Here is an 18374-nt window from a genome sequence, read left to right on the forward strand (position 1 = left end):
CTTTCACTTTCATCAAGAGGCTTTTTAGTTCCTCTTCACTTTCTGCCATAAGGGTGGTGTCATCTGCATATCTGAGGTTATTGATATTTCTCCCGGCAATCTTGATTCCAGCTTGTGCTTCTTCCAGCCCAGCGTTTCTCATGATGTACTCTGCATAGAAGTTAAATAAGCAGGGTGACAGTATATAGCCTTGACGTACTCCTTTTCCTATTTGGAACCAGTCTGTTGTTCCATGTCCAGTTCTAACTGTTGCTTCCTGACCTGCATATAGGTTTCTCAAGAGGCAGGTCAGGTAGTCTGGTATTCCCATCTCTTTCAGAATTTTCCACAGTTTATTGTGATCTACACAGTCAAAGGCTTTGGCATAGTCAATAAAGCAGAAATAGATGTTTTTCTGGAACTCTCTTGCTCTTTTGATGATCCAGCAGATGTTGGCAATTTGATCTCTGGTTCCTCTGCCTTTTCTAAAACCAGCTTGAACATCAGGAAGTTCTCGGTTCACGTATTGCTGAAGCCTGGCTTGGAGAATTTTGAGCATTACTTTACTAGCATGTGAGATGAGTGCAATTGTGCAGTAGTTTGAACATTCTTTGGCATTGCCTTTCTTTGGGATTGGAATGAAAACTGACCTTTTCCGGTCCTGTGGCTACTGCTGAGTTTTCCAAATGTGCTGGCATATTGAGTGCAGCACTTTCACAGCATCATCTATCAGGATTTGAAATAGCTCAACTGGAATGCCATCACCTCCACTAGCTTTGTTCATAGTGATGCTTTCTAAGACCCACTTGACTTCACATTCCAGGATGTCTGGCTCTAGGTGAGTGATCACACCATCGTGATTATCTTGGTCGGGAAGATCTTTTTTGTACAGTTCTTCTGTGTATTCTTGCCACCACTTCTTAATATCTTCTGCTTCTGTTAGGTCCATACCATTTCTGTCCTTTATCGAGCCCATCTTTGCATGAAATGTTCCCTTGGTATCTCTGATTTTCTTGAAGAGATCTCTAGTCTTTCCCATTCTGTTGTTTTCCTCTATTTCTTTACATAGCGGCAAGTGCTAAGGAGACGAAACAAAGCAGGGAGGGGGAGGTGAGATGCTGGGGCTGGTTGGGGTGGTTAGGTTTTAGGTCAGACAACCAGGACAGACCTCACTGGTGACTTTGGAGCCCCTGTGAGCTCCTGAGGTCAAGGACATTTTACTATCACTCAGTCCTGTCTTTCAGACTTTCATCCCCCCCCTCTGCCTGAAGAAGACCCATATTGCCTGGAGAATGCTCCCCCCAACCTGGGCTACTTGGTCCGCATGCAGGGAGGCATCCTCTATGTGTATGACAACAAGAAGATGCTGGAGCGCCAGGAGCCCCACAGCCTACCCTACCCCGACCTGGAGACCTACACGGTGGACATGAGCCACATCCTGGCTCTCATCACGGATGGCCCCACGTAAGTCCCCTTCCCTCTCCATGACCAGGTGAGTCCACCTGTTTCTGCAGGAGCACTGCTCTGTAGAAGGGACCAGGGCAGGCCTTCTGCTCTGGGCTTTCCCTCAGTTAAACCACCCCAGAGAGGGCTTTGTGGGTTTCTCTCTTCCCAGTGCTTTTGGGCTTTTGCGACAATTTTTCTTCACAGACTGGCGTATTCTTCGAGTTGCTCCTGCCTGTGCCTTCCGCATGCACAGGTGTGGAGCTCCTGCTTGCCGGTGGCCACCTGTGCACCTTAAAATGATGGTCAGCCCTCACTCCAGGCCGGACAGCAGCGATGCAGAGAGTTACCAGCCCAGGGCTTTAGGGTAGATGGTGGGGGGAGCCGTGAAGACTGTTGCTTCCGGTGTTGGTTTTTCCATGTTTCTGGAGCAGGGAGTGCAGGGAGCCTGGGAACTCTGAGCCACAACTCCCAGGATGCTTCTAGGCTTAGCTGGAGCTACCCTGGCAGGGAACTGTCTTCCTGAGTTCGGGCCCTCGCTCCTCAGAGAGCATTTAAGGGAATCAGCAGTGGAGGTTGTGCATGAGTGCCCAGCTTGGGGGAGCAGAGGAAGCTGGTCACAGCTGAGGGACTTCTCTCTTGTCCTGCTATTTGGGTTTTGCTGGGAGTTGGGTGACGCCAGTTTCTACGGGAGGAGAGTGGGCCCCGAGGGGATGGACAGAGTGGGTCGAGGTCCTTGGTGATCTGAGGGCAGAGGGAAGAGCTGGGGGGAGAGTGGGATCCCTGGGAGCTTGCCTCAGTCAATGTGAACAGAGGATCTGAGGGGAAGCCTTGGGGACAGGGCTGTTCCAGGAGGTGTGTGAGCAGCAGCTGTCCTGTCTGGGAGACTGTCAGGACGAGTCCTACCAGGAGAGGGACTGGGAAAGATGCCCTTGAGAATCCCGTCTGACCCAGACTCTGCCATGCTTGGCTGTGGGCTCATCCTGGCACACATATGGTGGTGCTGGTCCAGGCTTGGTGGCTGCTCTTTACAAGGGTCTCTGTGCCTGGGTGCCAAGGGAGCCGTGTGCATCTGGGGGCCACAGGGGAGCAGGGTGGCCCGATTTGTGGTTGCATGTTCCGTGTAGCTGTGGCACAGGCACGTGGCCAGGCCCCTGGGCTGGATGTGGGCTGGCTGTTGGCTGAGAACAGTGGGTGCTCCCACCCTCCAGTGGCCTTTGCAAGCTGGTGGGGACATCAGTTCTTTCATGGACTTCTGTCCTGGTAGCAACACCCCTATATCCCTCATCTGCCTACGATGTAGAACATCCACCCCTCGTCCTGAAGCCTCAGGGCTGAGAAATCTTCTGGGTGTCATCTGGTCACAGCCAAGGCAGGAAGGTCATGCCTTTGGATTTGACTGTATTACTGATTTTCTGGACAGAAGTGAAACTCCTTTCAAGGAATGAAAGCTGGCAGAGGATAGATGGGAGGGTGGAAAGATGGAAGGGCTGAAAGAGGGAGACTTTCTTTGAGTATCCACGAAGCTGAGTTGGACCCTTCACACCCTAAGCCAATTTGGCCCTCACTTCAGTCTTGGGTAGTACCATCTCTGTATTTGTTCATGAGAGACAGTAGCTTGAGATTAATTGCCTAAACCTCTAAAGCTCATACAGAAGGAATCTGTATGAGGTCAGCTCTCTGCTGCTGCTGCTGCTAAGTCACCTCAGTCGTGTCCGACTCTGTGCAACCCCACAGACGGCAGCCCACCAGGCCCCCCCGTCCCTGGGATTCTCCAGGCAAGAACACTGGAGTGGGTTGCCATTGCCTTCTCCAATGCATGAAAGTGAAAAATGAAAGTGAAGTCGCTCAGTCGTGTCCGACTCTTAGCTACCCCATAGACTGCAGCCCACCAGGCTCCTCGGTCCATGGGATTTTCCGGGCAAGAGTACTGGAGTGGGGTGCCATTGCCTTCTCCAGTCAGCTCTCTACTGGCCCCTATCGACTCTCCACGCATTTCATAGAGCACGTGGCTGTGGTTACACAGTTCAGCTGGGTCTGCGGATAGCTGGCCCCTTCTCATCCCTCTCTGCTCCATCCTGACCTTACACCCAGGACTGGGTCCCCACAGACACCGGAGGTCTCCAGACTGGAGAACTGATGCGACTTCTCCTCAACTGTGGTTTCTTCTCCTTCCTGACCTGCAGGAAGACGTATTGTCACCGGCGACTGAACTTTCTGGAATCCAAGTTCAGCCTACATGAGATGTTAAATGAAATGTCTGAGTTCAAAGAGTTGAAGAGTAACCCCCACCGAGACTTCTATAACGTGAGAAAGGTGCGTTAGCGGGCCAGCGTTCAGAGCTCCTGTCCCAGGCCTCATTCCAACCCATTCCGGCCCTAGCCAGTCGGGGGCTGGTCCCCAATGTGGCCTTCCTATGAACAAAAGGAAAACTGGCCAGTCTTCCATGTGTCCGGCCACACCTCAGATGGTACTTGTTATGACTTTGTTGTATATCTGTTAGAATGTACCATCCTCCTTGAAAAATAGAGCAGGACCTATTAAGAATTGAGACATAGAGCTTGCCTCAAATTTATCATGGATCGAAAAACAGTTATCAATGTTAAGACCTCTTTGGACTTGAGAGTGTGTGGTTTTGCTTCCTTTTGGACTGGGTGTGTTTAAGAACAAGTATCTGATGTGCTTCTCTCTCTGCCCTCTAGAGTGGATCAGCAGCCTACTCCTGGGCTCAGGGGCTGCAGTCGGGATAAGCCTGTAGGTTAAATGGTCGCCTCCTCCTGCTTTTCCATTTTATTCCATGTAACTAATATATATCAAGCATGGGATCAGTGCCAAGTGAGGGACATTTGATGCTGAGTAAGGGTCGCTTTCTGTCTATAAGCAGTTCCCAGCTGGTTACTATTAGTTTGATAGGGATGTGATAGAGGTGTCTTTCAGGAAGAGGTCGGAGCTGAGCTGACTTAGAATGAGTTACGCTCAGCTCCTGGGCTCTAAGGCTTACGTAAAAGTCTTGGGGATTTCCAGGCAGAGGTGAAAGGGCATGTGTTGGATGTTTACCTTCAAGCACCGTCTGTTTCTTCTCTGTGATCCTCAGGCGCTCAGACAGATGGGTGCCTCAGTCAATAGGCCAGCTCCTCTCTATCGTGCCTCCATGAATGCTTCACCCTAGATGGGTGTCCAGGGAAATTCCTCACCCAGCTCTGGGCAAGCCTGCCTTCCGCACATGGGCATGCTCAGGGCCGGCCGGCCTCCTGCAGTGTCCTTGCTGACTGCGCCAGCTCCGACACTGTTTGCTTCTGAAGCGGGGCCCCTGTGGGTGCTGATGGGCTGGCCAGCTGCTCTCTGGCCACTCTGTGGGTGAGAGTCCTGGGGACAGGGGTGGGGGCTGTGGTTACATACCAGAGCCAAACCTCGAGCTCTCTGTCAATCTGGGGGTTCGGGTACTCTCTGAATGGAGATTCTTTGAGTGCTGTGCTGGGCTGCACTCTGGCTCCACAGCCGTCCATAAACACAGGCCAAGGTCTGCTCCAGGTCAGGCTGTGCCTGCCCCTCCCTGTCTCCTGGGTGCTGACTGCTCTTACCCTGGAATTCTCTGCGAGGGGAGAAGAGCTGATTCTGAAGTCAGGATGGGCTGGGAGGTGGCCTCCTCACTTCCAAGTGGCTCTCAGTGTCGTGGTGGCCCTGCTCTGAGGCAGGAGCTGTGTGTGGCCATGGGTCAGTGTGGGTGGTATTGTGAAATTACCTGCAGTATCACAGCAGATCCTGGGTCCTGACACCGTGAGGCCCAACCAGCAGGTGTGTGTAACTGAAATGATTGTTTTCAGCTCGGAGCTGAGAACAAGGGGCTGAGTGTGTTTGTTGCTTGGCAGTGGGGTAGGATTAGGCCTTACCCACTTTGCTTTGTTTCATACCATGGAGAGCAAACAGGTTTCATCTTCTGTGCCAAACTTGACCAATGGGTAGTGGCTACCTGAGGCTATTCCCAAAGCTTAGTGAAGGGTGCTGTAGTTGATTATTGATGTCTGCCATGGATGTGGCAGACCCCAGTTCGATTCCTAAGTCAGGAAGATCCCCTGAAGAAGGGATAGGCTTCCCACTCCAGTATTCTTGGGCTTCTCTGGTGGCTCAGCTGGTAAAGATGTGGATGCCTGCAGTGCGGTAGACCTGGGTTTGATCCCAGGGTTGGGAAGATCCCTTGGAGAAGGGAACAGCTACCCACTCCAGTATTCTGGCCTGGAGAATTCCATGACAGAGGAGCCTGGCGGGCTACAGTCCATGGGGTCACAAAGAGTCGGACACAACTGAGCGACTTTCACTATGGATGTGGAAATAGTGTTGGCTTAGAGGCCAGGTACTGGCCAGCCCATTTAGAAACCACTGTTTGTTTAGACCCAGATCTTAGGTGAAAGCAAGGAATGCTCTTGGATCTTCCAGTGAATTGAAAGTGCTGACCTCTGATTACAGGCTGTCTTACTTGTTCCTAAAATAATCACCCTGGTAATTCTGAAGTTTGGATCCCGTGCTTCCTGGATTGTGCAGCTGTTTTCCTTCCTCACCTTGTGACTCACGGGGGTAAGCACAGGCTGCACCCACCCCCTGCGGTGTGTCACTGGGATGCCGGAGGACAGCAAGAAAGCCCAGAATGTGCTGAGTCATCCTGAGGTGGTTGAGCCCAGCTGTGTCCGGACGGCTGAGCTGAGGCCGGCTGACCTTCACTTGTGCCTCCCCCACGAGCCCAGCCTGTCCCTGAGGGGCCTGAGCTTTGGGTGATGTTTTAACTTTTGGTGCTTCGTTTCTCTGATGCCCAGTGGTCTGTCTTCCTGGTAGGAGTGGCGGGATTAAAGGCAGGAGGGCCCCGAGGAGTGAGTGATGTGGCCGGTGACAGGGGCTGGCTGGTGGAAAGCTCACAGAGGTTCAGTGGATTGGATGTCGGGTTTGGCATGACTCGGAGATGCCTGGCCAGCTGTGGACAGCATTCCTTGGCCTGAAGTCAGCCGCCTCCTTACCCCAGCCCTGGCAGATTGCCCAGCTGGCCGCAGCAGGGACTGCAGAGTGTGGGCTAGTGGTTGGCAGCACCCTGGCCTGTGAGGTCACTGCCACCTTCCCTGGGACCTCCTGCAGGCCCCTTGGCTTTATGGAAGAGGGTCAGGCTGCCCACTGTGACTTCAGGCCATCCCTCAGCTTAGCCAGGGCTCTGTTTCTTTAGGGCTGGTGGCTGAGGGGAATGCTCTGGGGGTTCTAAGAGAGGTCAGTAGCAAGTGTGGGATTTTGCGGGGCATTACGTGAGCCCTCGGGGTTCTATGAGGAGGAGGTGGATATCACTGAAATGGTCGGAACCTCCCACACCTGTTCATTGGTCCGTTCATCCATCCATTGATTTCACATCATCCCAGGCTCTGGGGTAGGCACTGGAGACTTAGATGCACAGACACGCCCCTGTCCTTGAGGACTGAGCTTCCAGTCTAATGATGAAGTAGATAGAAACTTATTAGAGAGGACTGGAGGATACATACAGTGACAGGAATGTCTGTGCCAGGGCTCCAGGTTGGACAAGGGGAAAACTCGCTCGTTGTGTTTGGGGGATCAGGATAGGCTTCTATGTGGAGGAGGTCGTAGAAGACTTCCAAGTGGATGAGACTGGTGGGGAGGAAGGAAGACATCCAGGCTGAGGAATAGCATGTCTCCTCAGATACCTGTAGTGAGGTGTCCTGGCTGCAGCAGAGAGCAGGGCAAGGTGAGCCTTAAGACTGAAAGGAAGCCTCGAATCCCAGGCTAAGGAACTTGCGCGTTATTTTGAAATGTTGGGCAGCACTGATGTGTTAACAGGGACGATGGCCAGATTTGAACTGTACTAAGAAAAGGTCTCCTGATGCTGTAAGAAGGGGGATTGGGCAGCAAGGCTAGGGCGGGGCAGCCCAGTTCTAGAAGAGATACGGGGTGGGGCGGTCCAGCACCAGGGGGTGCTGAGGCTCTGCACGCGACACCGAGGCCCGGGGGTCCTGGTTCTCGGTGCCGAGGGAGGCGGCTCGGCTCACGTGCTGGGCCTGTGTCGCAGGTGGACACGCACATCCATGCAGCTGCCTGCATGAACCAGAAGCACCTGCTGCGCTTCATCAAGCACACGTACCAGACGGAGCCCGACAGGACAGTGGCCGAGAAGCGGGGCCGGAAGATCACCCTGCGGCAGGTGTTCGACAGCCTGCACATGGACCCGTACGACCTCACTGTGGACTCGCTGGACGTCCATGCGGTGAGTGGGCTCTGCCCCAGGGCCTCACGCAGTCCTGGTGGAGGACTCAGCCTGCTGGAAAGCAGCCACGATTGGTCTTGGAGAGGGGCTGGCTGTGTAGGCATCTCTTTCTCTTCCAGCCGTGGGAACTGTGAGAGACAGTTTATCCTCAGAGAGTAAGGGCTGGAAACAGCCTTGGAACAGAGGAGAAGAGGGTGTGACTTGGAGTCAGAGACATTCCCCTTCTAACTCCCATTTCCGCTACGTAAGAGTTAAGTGCCTTTGAGTAATTCACTTGAGCTTTTATTTCCTTGCTTGTAACATGGTGACTACCACGTGCCTTAATGACATTGCAGTGTTATTAAAGTACTAAATGGAGGTGCAGCTGCTGTAGAAAACAGTGTGGCCGCTCCTCAGGAAGTTAAATGTAGAATTACCATATATTCCAGCAATCCCAATCCTAGGTATAGACCCCAGGGACTAAAACTGATACTTGCACATCAGTGCTTATTACAGCATTATTCACAGTGGCCAAAGAGTGTCCATCACCACTTGAATGGATAAACAAAATGTACACACACACACACACACACACACTGGAATATTATTCAGTCCTGAAAAGGGGTAAAGTACTGATAACCTGCCACATCCATGGATGAACCCTGAAAACATTATAAATCAAAGAAGTCAGACACAAAAGGACAAGTACTGCATGATTGCACATGTATGAGGCATCTGGAACAGGCAAACCCATGGAGACAGAAAGGAGAATGGTGGTTCCCGTGGGCTGGGGGAGGCGTCGTGGGGAGTTGTTTTGTGAGGACGTAGTTTCAGTTTTGTAAGATGAAGAGAGTTCTGGGGACAGATGGTGGTGATAGCTGCACAGCAGTGTGAATGTACACTTAAAAATGGTTAAGACGGCACATTTTGTGTTGTATACATTTCACCACAGTGAAAAAAATCCTAAAAGCAGACACTGAATGAGGAGATGTGGAGAAAGGGCCTTATGCAGTCCAAGCAGTAATAGGGCACACGTTATTACGGATGGCTCAGTATTCTTTGCTCGCTCAGCTAGCCCTGCTCCTAGAAGCACGAGGACCTTGACCCTGCTCAAGAGGGTCTCAGGAACGGACCCCAGGGCCGACCGAGTGAGGACGTGTGGTCGTCCCGGCCCTGGGACTTTCCAAGCTTCCATGTACGAACTGACATAGAAGGTGCCTTTCAGTGTGGCTCATGGAGGCCACATTGTAATGGCTGGAGGAGGCGTGTGTCTGGTGGCTGCAGGACAGCGTGGTGAGCTAGCTGGTGTTTCTTTCTCCAGGGCCGGCAGACATTCCACCGCTTTGACAAGTTCAACTCCAAGTACAACCCTGTGGGGGCCAGCGAGCTGCGAGACCTGTATCTGAAAACAGAAAACTACCTAGGAGGAGAGTACTTCGCTCGGATGGTCAAGGTGAGTGAGCCCTGGGCATCTCAAGCCCTCCTCGGATTCCCGACAGCATCTGCGTCCAGGGAGTGGGGGCCTGCAGGGGCTCCTGTCCTCTTCCCCTTCCTGAATCCCTGTCCATCCAGCTCAGGCGAGGGGCAGGCGCCAATGCCCAGTGCTGTGGCCCTGGCCGCCGGCTTCCGGGTGGGCAGGAAGTGCTGTGTATGGACTGTGCTGACTGCGGGCAAGAGGAAGGGGAGGATGTCCGTCCCAGCGCAGCCCTCCACAGCCAGGCTTGCTGCTCTGCGTGTTTGCAGCCTGCACTGGGTACAGGTTCGCTCTGTTTGGTGACGCTTCTGCCCCCGGGCCTCTAGTCACACGTGTGACTGTGCAACCCAGGGCTTTCTTCCCCACGAGGGTGGAGTGAGTGCTAACAGAGGTGTAGATCAGGCCTTATGAGCCGGGGAGCTGGTGGCTGGGGGAGCTGCAGGGTCTGCTGCTGGGGTCAACCCAGGTTCAACCCTTGGGCTGATCTGAGCTCTTCTTTGTGCCAGGAGGTGGCCTGGGAGCTGGAGGAGAGCAAGTACCAGTACTCAGAGCCACGGCTCTCCATCTACGGCCGCAGTCCCGAGGAGTGGCCCAACCTGGCCCGCTGGTTCATCCAGCACAAGGTCTACTCGCCCAACATGCGCTGGATCATCCAGGTGCCCCGGATCTAGTAAGTGAGGCAGCTGCTGTCTCCCCGTGTCCTCTGGGGTCGCCAGCCTGTCCCACAGGATCTGCTGAGCCTGTTCCAGTGCCAGCCTAGGCCTAGTGCCCCTGGGACTCCCCTACAGAGAGGGGCGGTCTGCACAGATACTTTGTGATGCTTCAACACTGTTGTTTGAGGAACATATAATCGCAAAGGCCTGGTGGAACCGTGCTCAGTTGCTCAGTCACGTCTGACTCTTTGCAACCCATTGACTGTAGCCCACCAGGCTCTTCTGCCCATGGAATTTTCCAGGCAAGAATACTGGAGTGGGTGGCCATGCACTTCTCCAGGGGATCTTCCTGACCCACAGGTCGAACCCGTGTCCCTTGTGTCTCCTGCATTGGCAGGCTGATTCTTCACCACTGTACCACCTGGGAAGCCCTGGTGGGAACGACTGCCCATCTTCTTGTCACTGTGATTTGAGGATGGACTATCTTTTTGGGTGAGGCTGGGAGTCTGCATAACCTGATGGGGGCCTACATTGCTGGCCCACTGCCTGGATATGGCTCAGACTACCCCTGTCCTCTCCAGTCTGGGCAATATAGGGCCCCTGGAATGTCTGGGACTTGTGGTTTAGGGGAACTGAGCTGAGTGGCAGGGAGTTGGATCAGCCTGAATCCCAGCGCCCCCCTCCCAGTGTGGCCTCTAGCTGAAGAAAGCTCACTGATGGGCATGGGTAGGTGCTGAGTGTGCCAACCAATGCTTGGTATTGCAGAACTTGGCGAGGAGGGGAAGGATCTGTGATGGAGCCCCACCTCTGACCCTGCCCTGGGTGCTTAAATGGGGACTTGCTCTGCCTGAGGAAGGGACCAGGGCTGGTCTCTGACAGGTTGAGGGGGCTACTGGAACCACCTTTATCGGCAAGTCTCACTTTCCCCCAGTGACATATTTAGGTTAAAGAAGCTGCTGCCAAGCTTTGGGAAGATGCTGGAGAATATCTTCCTGCCCCTTTTCGAGGCCACCATCAACCCTCAAGATCACCGAGAGCTTCACCTCTTCCTCAAATACGTAAGCACGGGTGGTGCCCAGGTGATGTGCCCAGGTGATGTACCCAGAGTGGAGGGAGGAGAAGACTCCCAGCAAGTTAAGTCAGCTTAGCTTCTAAGATCACTGGTGTGCCCCAGGCATGAAGTGTCCCACCCTAAGAAGCTGAATTTCTAGAATAACAAGCTTCTTGCAGAGAAGAGAAGTTCCCTTCTCCTCTGGGGTGGCCCTGCAGGCATAGGAGGGGTGATGGGAAGGCAGCCGAGGGGCAGAAAGACTGAAGAGTCAGTTCCTGGCCAGGCAGTGTGAAAGGACCGGGCCTGCCCCAGCTGCAGACATTCCAGACTCCTGCTTTCCCCTGGACACCAGTGGTCCTCACACCTTGTTTGGTTGAGCCCCACAAAATATGTTTATCTGGTTAGCTGTGGGAGAGGGGAGAAGGGTGGAGAAGAGACTTAACTAGGAAGGGCATCAGCTTGTCCCGCCCTCTGGGTACCCAGAACAAAGGTGGCTGCAGATGGTGCGAGGCAAGTTCAGTGCCTGGTAGAGGTTATGGTGTGGATGGTTTCTGCCAGGGAGGGAGGCAGGGAAGATCCCAGAGGGCTCAGGGTGAAGAGGTAGGGGTGGAGGGATGGCTGAGTGTATCTGTAGGGGGAGGGATTGGGGGGTGCTGGACAGGCGGAGGTTTGAACAGGCGGAGGGCCAGCGTTGAATTTATGTCTTAATACCATCGACAAGCAGGCTATTGAGTGAGGAAAGCCCTGGAACAGAAGGTAGCTGGAGGTGGGGGCAGGGGCGCAAGGTGAGAGTTGGGGGGCCTGCTCAACAGTAGAGACGTGAAGGGGGCTTGAAGTCGTAGTAACAGTTCACACTGATGGCCTCCCCGCGCGGTGATCCACGCCATGACGCGATCTCGCCTCACCCTCAAGACTGCCCCATTTTACATCATTTGCTGGTAGTAGCCAGCATGATTATGTGTTGCTGTGTGTTCAGACACTGTGGATTATCTCACTTAATCCTTACAGCAGTCCTGTGAAGCTACTAGCTCCAATTTACACACCAGGAAACTGAGAGACCACAGAGCTGAAAAGGGGCAGGACTGGAATTCATACCCAGGGTCCTGACCCAAGTGTCATCGATCCCATAGAATCCTGCCTCCCATTAAGGAAAGTGAGGGGTATACAGGTGGTGGGTGCAGTTGGAGAACAGATGGGGCGTGGGCATGGCCTGCAGGTGAGCGAGGCGAGGAGTCGGAGGGGCCCTCGGTGCCTGGTTTTGCAGGGGAGCAGGTGCTGTGCCTTTAGGAGGTCACTGCCAGCTGTGTGGGGAGTGGGGAGGCTGGGGAGGAGGAGGAGTTGGGGTTTGGACAGATTCTGTGCTTGAGGCCCTTGGGATGTCCAGTTTAGGGCCCTGCATGGGGGACGCAGAGCTCAGGAGAGGGGCTGACATTGCCCGCGTGCTGGGCCCTGAGAGTTCAGGAGCAGCATGGAGCTGTGAGTGCAGACAGAGCAGAACTCGAGGTCCCTCTGGCCCCCAGATGTGTCCAGGCCATGCTGAGAGCTGCAGTGGGGACTGTCATTTCCTTTGACATGTGACTCTGACAGAGAAGATTCTGGCAAGACCTTGGTGGTCCTTTGCTCCCCTGGGAACAGGCAGACCTGGCTGGGGCTGGGCTGGGAGCCCCCCAGATTGAGCCTGTCCTTCAGGGGCCCCTTCCCAAAGCACTGCTGGGGCCGAGTGACGGGAGCCAAGTGGCCCTGCGTGCCAGCGCGGAGCCGAGTCCTCGAAAGTACGTCTTCCCTCAGGGCCCGACCTCTGGGAGGAGGCGACAGCAAGAGGCTGGTGCCTCGGGAGGGCCCGTGGAGTGTAGGGCGGGCCCAGTGTCAGTGTATGCTGCGGGGAGGGCGTCTTCTGAGCTGCTCCGACCCTGCTCAGAGGGCAGGCTCCAGGAGCCAGGGCTCAGCCTTCCAAGAAGCCCTCTTGGATGGCGCCCACCTTGGCCTGCTTGTGAGGCATCCCAGTGGGTTTCTCATGGCCACTCCAGGGCATCCTCTACCTGCAGCCCCGAAGAGTGCAGGCCCAGAGCCCATTTAGGCTCAGCTGGTGGTCTGACGTGGGCAAGTGCCTCCACCAGCCCTGCTCTGCTCTCAGCCAAGCCCACCCTCACAGGGCCACTTGAGCACTGAGTTAGCTGACGTGTGTGGTGAGTGCTCCAGGCAGGGCCTGACACCCCGTAGGTGTATGGAAACTCCTGTCCCCTTCCCCTCACAGCTGTTGTCACTGCTGCTGATGGCACAGCGGAGGACGGGAGGTGAGTCCAGCCGCCTCACCCTGCACCTGGCCTGGCCTGAGTTCCCCTTCACTGTTGCTGCCACACAGGGGCTTGGTGCTCTCTAGACTGGCTTCCGGGTACCTCTGGAAACCCTGGAGGGACAGCCTGGGGCGCTGTGCCCACTCCCCATCCCTGGGAGAAATGTGGCTCAGGCAGGCCCCGGGGTCCCCAGCTGAGAGGCCTGGGCGCCAAGGCCTTTAACAATTCGCTTGGCGGCCCATCTGCCGCAGCTTGATGCAGGATCCCTCCTCCTGCCCAGGTGACAGGGTTTGACAGCGTGGATGATGAGTCCAAGCACAGCGACCACATGTTCTCAGACAAGAGCCCCAGCCCGGACGTCTGGACCAGCGAGCAGAACCCACCCTACAGCTACTACCTGTACTACATGTACGCCAACATCATGGTGCTGAACAACCTCCGCAGGTGGGTGAGCCGGCCCTGCGCACCCCTCGCACGGGGGTGCTCCCCAACCCACCACACTGGATCCATACCCGCAGGGCCGCATGCACACACACAGGCCCGCTTGCTGCAACAGGCACCATCACACATACAAGGCGGCCAGCCCCATGCCTGGACACGTGTCCATACACACACCACACCTGTGTGTGTGTCCATCCCTGATAGGTTACAGATGCATGACCTTCCGACACATGTTCACTCACCTCCACACCAATGGCGTTCATATGTGTGTCCATCCATTCAACACTTCACAGCACCTGCCAAGTGAAGGCCCTGTCCTGGGCCCAGGACACATAACAGGGAGCTAAACAGACTGTGTTCATGCCCTCAGAGCTTCCATCTGGTGGTCTTGTGTGCCCAGGCTCCCCCAGCGCACACACCCAGGCGGGGTCCAGGCGGCAGGATGCTGAGCGGTCCTTCCCACCCCTGCTGTGTCGCGAGGCTGAGGCCTCAGGAAGCACTAGTTCCTGGGTGAGGGGCTTTGAGTGGGACCACGACTGAAAGGAGATGCCAGGGGTGGAGTCCTGGGCTGAGCTTTCTGAGGCAGGGGCTCTAGTTCAGCTGTTGCTGCCCTGCTCAGGGGCTTCTGACGTCTGGCTCCACTCTCTGGGATTGCCCCCTTCTTACAACAGAGTCTGGACTCGATGGTTTCTCAGGGCCTTGCCTGTCTGAATCTGGGCTGCCAGGCCCTGGGGGAGAGGAGGAGAGGATGGATGGAGGACTGGGCCCTCCCTCTGTTCTCCGGAGATGACATCTCCTGGTTCTGAGGAGCTCTGGGCCTGGGTCTCAGATTTGGGGAGAGGTTGTTTCCAGGGTGCTGACCCTGCCATGGGTGACTGTCTTCCCTGGAGTGGGCCCTGAGCGAGCGGCACAGGCCCACGGGCACTGGGGCAGGTGGACCAAGGGTCCTTTTTCACCATGAGCCTCATGCCTGCAGGGAGCGGGGCCTGAGCACGTTCCTGTTCCGGCCTCACTGTGGGGAGGCTGGCTCCATCACCCACCTGGTTTCTGCTTTCCTGACTGCTGACAACATTTCCCACGGGCTGCTCCTCAAGAAGGTAACCAGGCCCCTGACAGATGCCTGCCCTGCAGTAACAGTCCCGCCCTGGGGCTCCTCTGGGGAGGGTGGGGACCGCCTGGACTCTGACCACACCCTGGGAGTCTCTGGCCAGTGATGCAGAAATGCTGCTTCTTTTTCTAGGCTTTGCTATCTGTAGTCTCTTGGTTTTATATTTAATTATGAAATAATATGATCAAATCCATCCCAATTTAGGTTTTCAAAAAAGTGGAGAAACAGAAAAAAAATTCCTTACTGCTATCACTTGAAAAAAGCATCATTAGCTTGTTGTTATTTCCAATTCCCATCTTTTTTTTCCAGGGCATATTTTTAATAAGCTTATTATCATAACACACAGTTCCTTCTTCGTCCCCGAACTTTGTTTCACAAGCATTTTTCTGTGCTGTGACATGACATCTGGCTGCTCATCCTAAAGGCTGCGGAAGGACAGCCCTTCTCCAGCTGTTGCACAGAATCCATCCGACTTTTTGCTTGTGTAACTAATGCTACCATGAACTCTATGCATTCAGTCTTCTCCATATTTTGACTCACTTCCATAGGAAGGATATTTGCTCAAACTCCTCTCCTTCCCTGTTCCTAGGGGGCACCTAGCCATGCCTCATGGTTCTGTGTGGGGCGGGTGCTACATCAGAGAACCACTCTAGCCCGGTCATGTCCACCCCTTTCCACCTCCAAGGAGTTGCAGTGTTTACAGTCACAACCTCAATGTTTGTGGTCAAGCAAAACAACAAAAGTGGGGCATCTCCAAGGGCTGACTTGTTGGGGTCAGTGCCTGGGAGAGGGGAGCAGAGGACGTAGGTTGGGGTCAGCCCGGGACCTGACAGGTGCCCTTCCTGCCCTGAGCTGTGCGTCTGGTCTGGAGCCAAGACGGAGCACTTCCAACAATGGGCAGGAGAGCAGTCCCAGGGAGGGATGGGCCCCGATGCAGGAGAGAGGTGAACACAGAGGGTGGGGTCCAGAGTCCTGGCAGGGAGCTCAGGGGTCTCCCACAGACACTGCCCGGAGCCCTGGCTTCCCTTGGTGAATGCTCCCTGCCTTTGGCTCTTGTCCCCTGAGTTTGGTGGTTCTTTTGCAGAGTCCGGTGTTGCAGTATCTCTACTACCTGGCTCAGATCCCCATTGCCATGTCTCCTCTTAGCAACAACAGTCTGTTCCTCGAATATTCAAAAAACCCTCTGAGGGAATTCCTGCACAAGGGGCTTCATGTTTCTCTCTCCACCGATGATCCCATGCAGTTTCACTACACGAAGGTGAGGACTCTAGGGGAAGGTGAGGGCTGTCATCCTCCCACGGTAGGGACCTGAGCACATGGTGCCTTCAGGGTGGCGCTGGTGACCAGTGAAGACAAGAGGAGGCTCCTGGTGAGGAAAAAGTGTTCCTCCCAGAAGCCCTTTTCTGGGGTTCTTGAAACCATGAGGCTTTCTTTTCTTTGCCTTTCATTTTCCCTTCCTTTGATATTCCCTAGCTCTGTAATATTGGCAGTGTTACTTGTATTAACAATGTTAGCTATCATTTTTGTTACCACTATGATTACTAGGAAGTTGTGGATCTCTGGGACAGCGAGGAGGAAGGGAAAGGTGGTATCATGCATGGGGACCAGTCACCAGTGTACCAGCACAAATGTGGTAATGATGAGACCAGCCACACATTAGTGAAAACAGAAGTGCCTAGGTCTTCTAGGACAGGCTCCAAGCTTCTGGTCTCACGTGTGCGTGCTCAGTTACTACTGTGTCCGACTCTTTTGCAATCCCATGGACTATGCAGTCTGCTGGGTTCCTCTGTCCATGGCATTTCCCGAGCAAGAATACTGGAGTGGTTGCCATTTCCTTCTCCAGGGAATCCTCCCAACCCAGGGATCAAACTGCATCTCCTGCATTGGCAGGCGAGTTCTTCTTTACCACTGAGCCACCAGGGAAGCCTCTGATCTCAAGACCCCTTTATATAATGAGGAACTGAGGCTCTCAGAGAACTGAGGTTGACATGCCTTCTAACTAGTGAAAATTAACTGTGTGAAATTGAAAAATATTAACTCATGTAAAAATAACACTAATAAATCATGAAATGTTAACACAGTTACCAATTTTTATGAGAAATAACCATATTCCCACAAACTTCAATAACAAAATAGAGAATGGCATTGCTTTACATTTTTGCAAATCTCCTTAATGTCTGGTTTGATAGAAGACAGCTGGATTCTCATCTCTGCTTCTGCAGTCAATCTATTGTGACAAATTGTTTTTACCAAAGTGCATGAAGAAATCTTGCCTCACAGAATAAATACATAGTTGGAAAAGGGAGGACCTTTCAAAAAGCCCTGGGGATCGTTAGGAATCCTGGGACTGTGTTTTCAGAACCACTGCCTAGGATACAGAGGCAGTGATGTGGCAAAGAGGTGAGAGAAGGACTTGTGATAAATGTGAGCTATTTCACAGCTGAGAAAACAAAGTGAACGCACAGCTCAAGCTTAAATCCTCCTCGGCTTACACTGTCTCACTACTGACCCTTGATCACTTCTCATGCCTAATCAATGCTTCATCTCTGTTAGTACTTTACTCAGATTAACTTTTATTTTGGATAATCTTAAGAAAAAGTGTTGACTACAAGGCAAGGCTGCAGAGTGGGTATTAAAAGTGTGCATGACAGGGAGATAGGCACAGGAGAGCAGGCTGGTGCCCGGTAGTCCTGGGCGCAGGGCCTTGAACATGAACATGTGCCGGTCAACAGATAAATCTGTAGCTGTTCTTTGATATCTCTGTCTTTGGTTACCTGAACTTTCACACAAAAAAGATCTTGGGAGTTTGTGATTTTAGGGGGAGGGGGATGTTGTCTTATTGTCCATGTGCCAGTTCTTAAGGAAAAATGAAATCTGCGATGTCCAAGTGTTGAAATGGACAGGCTCCCATCTAACGTTTCCTCTGGGGGGAATCTAGGAAGCGCTTATGGAGGAATACGCAATTGCGGCTCAAGTGTGGAAGCTGAGCACGTGTGACCTGTGTGAGATCGCCAGGAACAGCGTGCTGCAGAGCGGCCTCTCGCATCAGGTACCTCTCGTCCTTTCCACACCGTATGTCATATGCCTGCTCTGTGCCAGGTGTCTTCGGCCCTGCCCCTGGGGATGGACGAAACAGGCAGGGTCTCTGCCGCATTCTAGGGGAGACCGCTGGGGAGACTCCTAAATTTTCATGGCTGCTCTGTTGCCTTTTTTCAGATCTCTGCTCACATGTCACCTCCTTGGAGAGGCCTTCCCCAATCACTCATTCTATAGTAGCCACACACCTGCCCTCATTATCCATCCCTTGTCTGCTTTTTTTCATAACATTTATTACTACTGACATTGCCAATTATGTAGTCATGTGTTTTTCTGTCCTGCCTTCCAGAATATAAGTTCAGCATTACATCCCTGAGGTCAAGATTAGATTTTGGCACATAATAAGCACTCAGGGCTTCTCAAATAGCTGAACAGTACCTAGATTGAACAGAAAACTGTAGGAATGGGACCCAGACATCACTCATTTTTTTTAACAGCTCTCTAGGTGATTCTGATATGGAGCCAGGGTTGAGAACCACTGCTCCAAAGGGTGTCTGTGTCCCTGGGCAGCTCCCCTGGGCAGTGTCAATGGTATAGGGAGAGGGCTGCATTGTGCTGCTCTTGTTGGACGCTGATGCAGATAAGAGGTAAGGCTCAAGATTCATT

The 18374-nt window shown here is 53.5% G+C and overlaps 1 protein-coding gene across 6 annotated transcripts in view; it reads left to right on the forward strand.

Annotated features, from left to right (window-relative positions):
- AMPD3 (adenosine monophosphate deaminase 3) overlaps positions 1-18374 on the forward strand; it is a 52487-nt gene that overhangs the window by 29166 nt on the left and 4947 nt on the right. For all 6 annotated transcript variants that reach the window (XM_070383919.1, XM_070383917.1, XM_070383916.1 and 3 more), the window contains 10 exons: positions 1224-1443; positions 3609-3738; positions 7478-7672; positions 8973-9104; positions 9632-9795; positions 10710-10836; positions 13404-13567; positions 14541-14661; positions 15757-15930; positions 17611-17721. In XM_070383919.1, the coding sequence (XP_070240020.1) occupies positions 1224-1443; positions 3609-3738; positions 7478-7672; positions 8973-9104; positions 9632-9795; positions 10710-10836; positions 13404-13567; positions 14541-14661; positions 15757-15930; positions 17611-17721 (1538 nt within the window). The remainder of the gene's footprint in view (positions 1-1223; positions 1444-3608; positions 3739-7477; positions 7673-8972; positions 9105-9631; positions 9796-10709; positions 10837-13403; positions 13568-14540; positions 14662-15756; positions 15931-17610; positions 17722-18374) is intronic.

This window comes from Bos mutus, chromosome 15, assembly GCF_027580195.1.
Source record: "Bos mutus isolate GX-2022 chromosome 15, NWIPB_WYAK_1.1, whole genome shotgun sequence".
NCBI classification, from domain to species: domain Eukaryota; kingdom Metazoa; phylum Chordata; class Mammalia; order Artiodactyla; family Bovidae; genus Bos; species Bos mutus.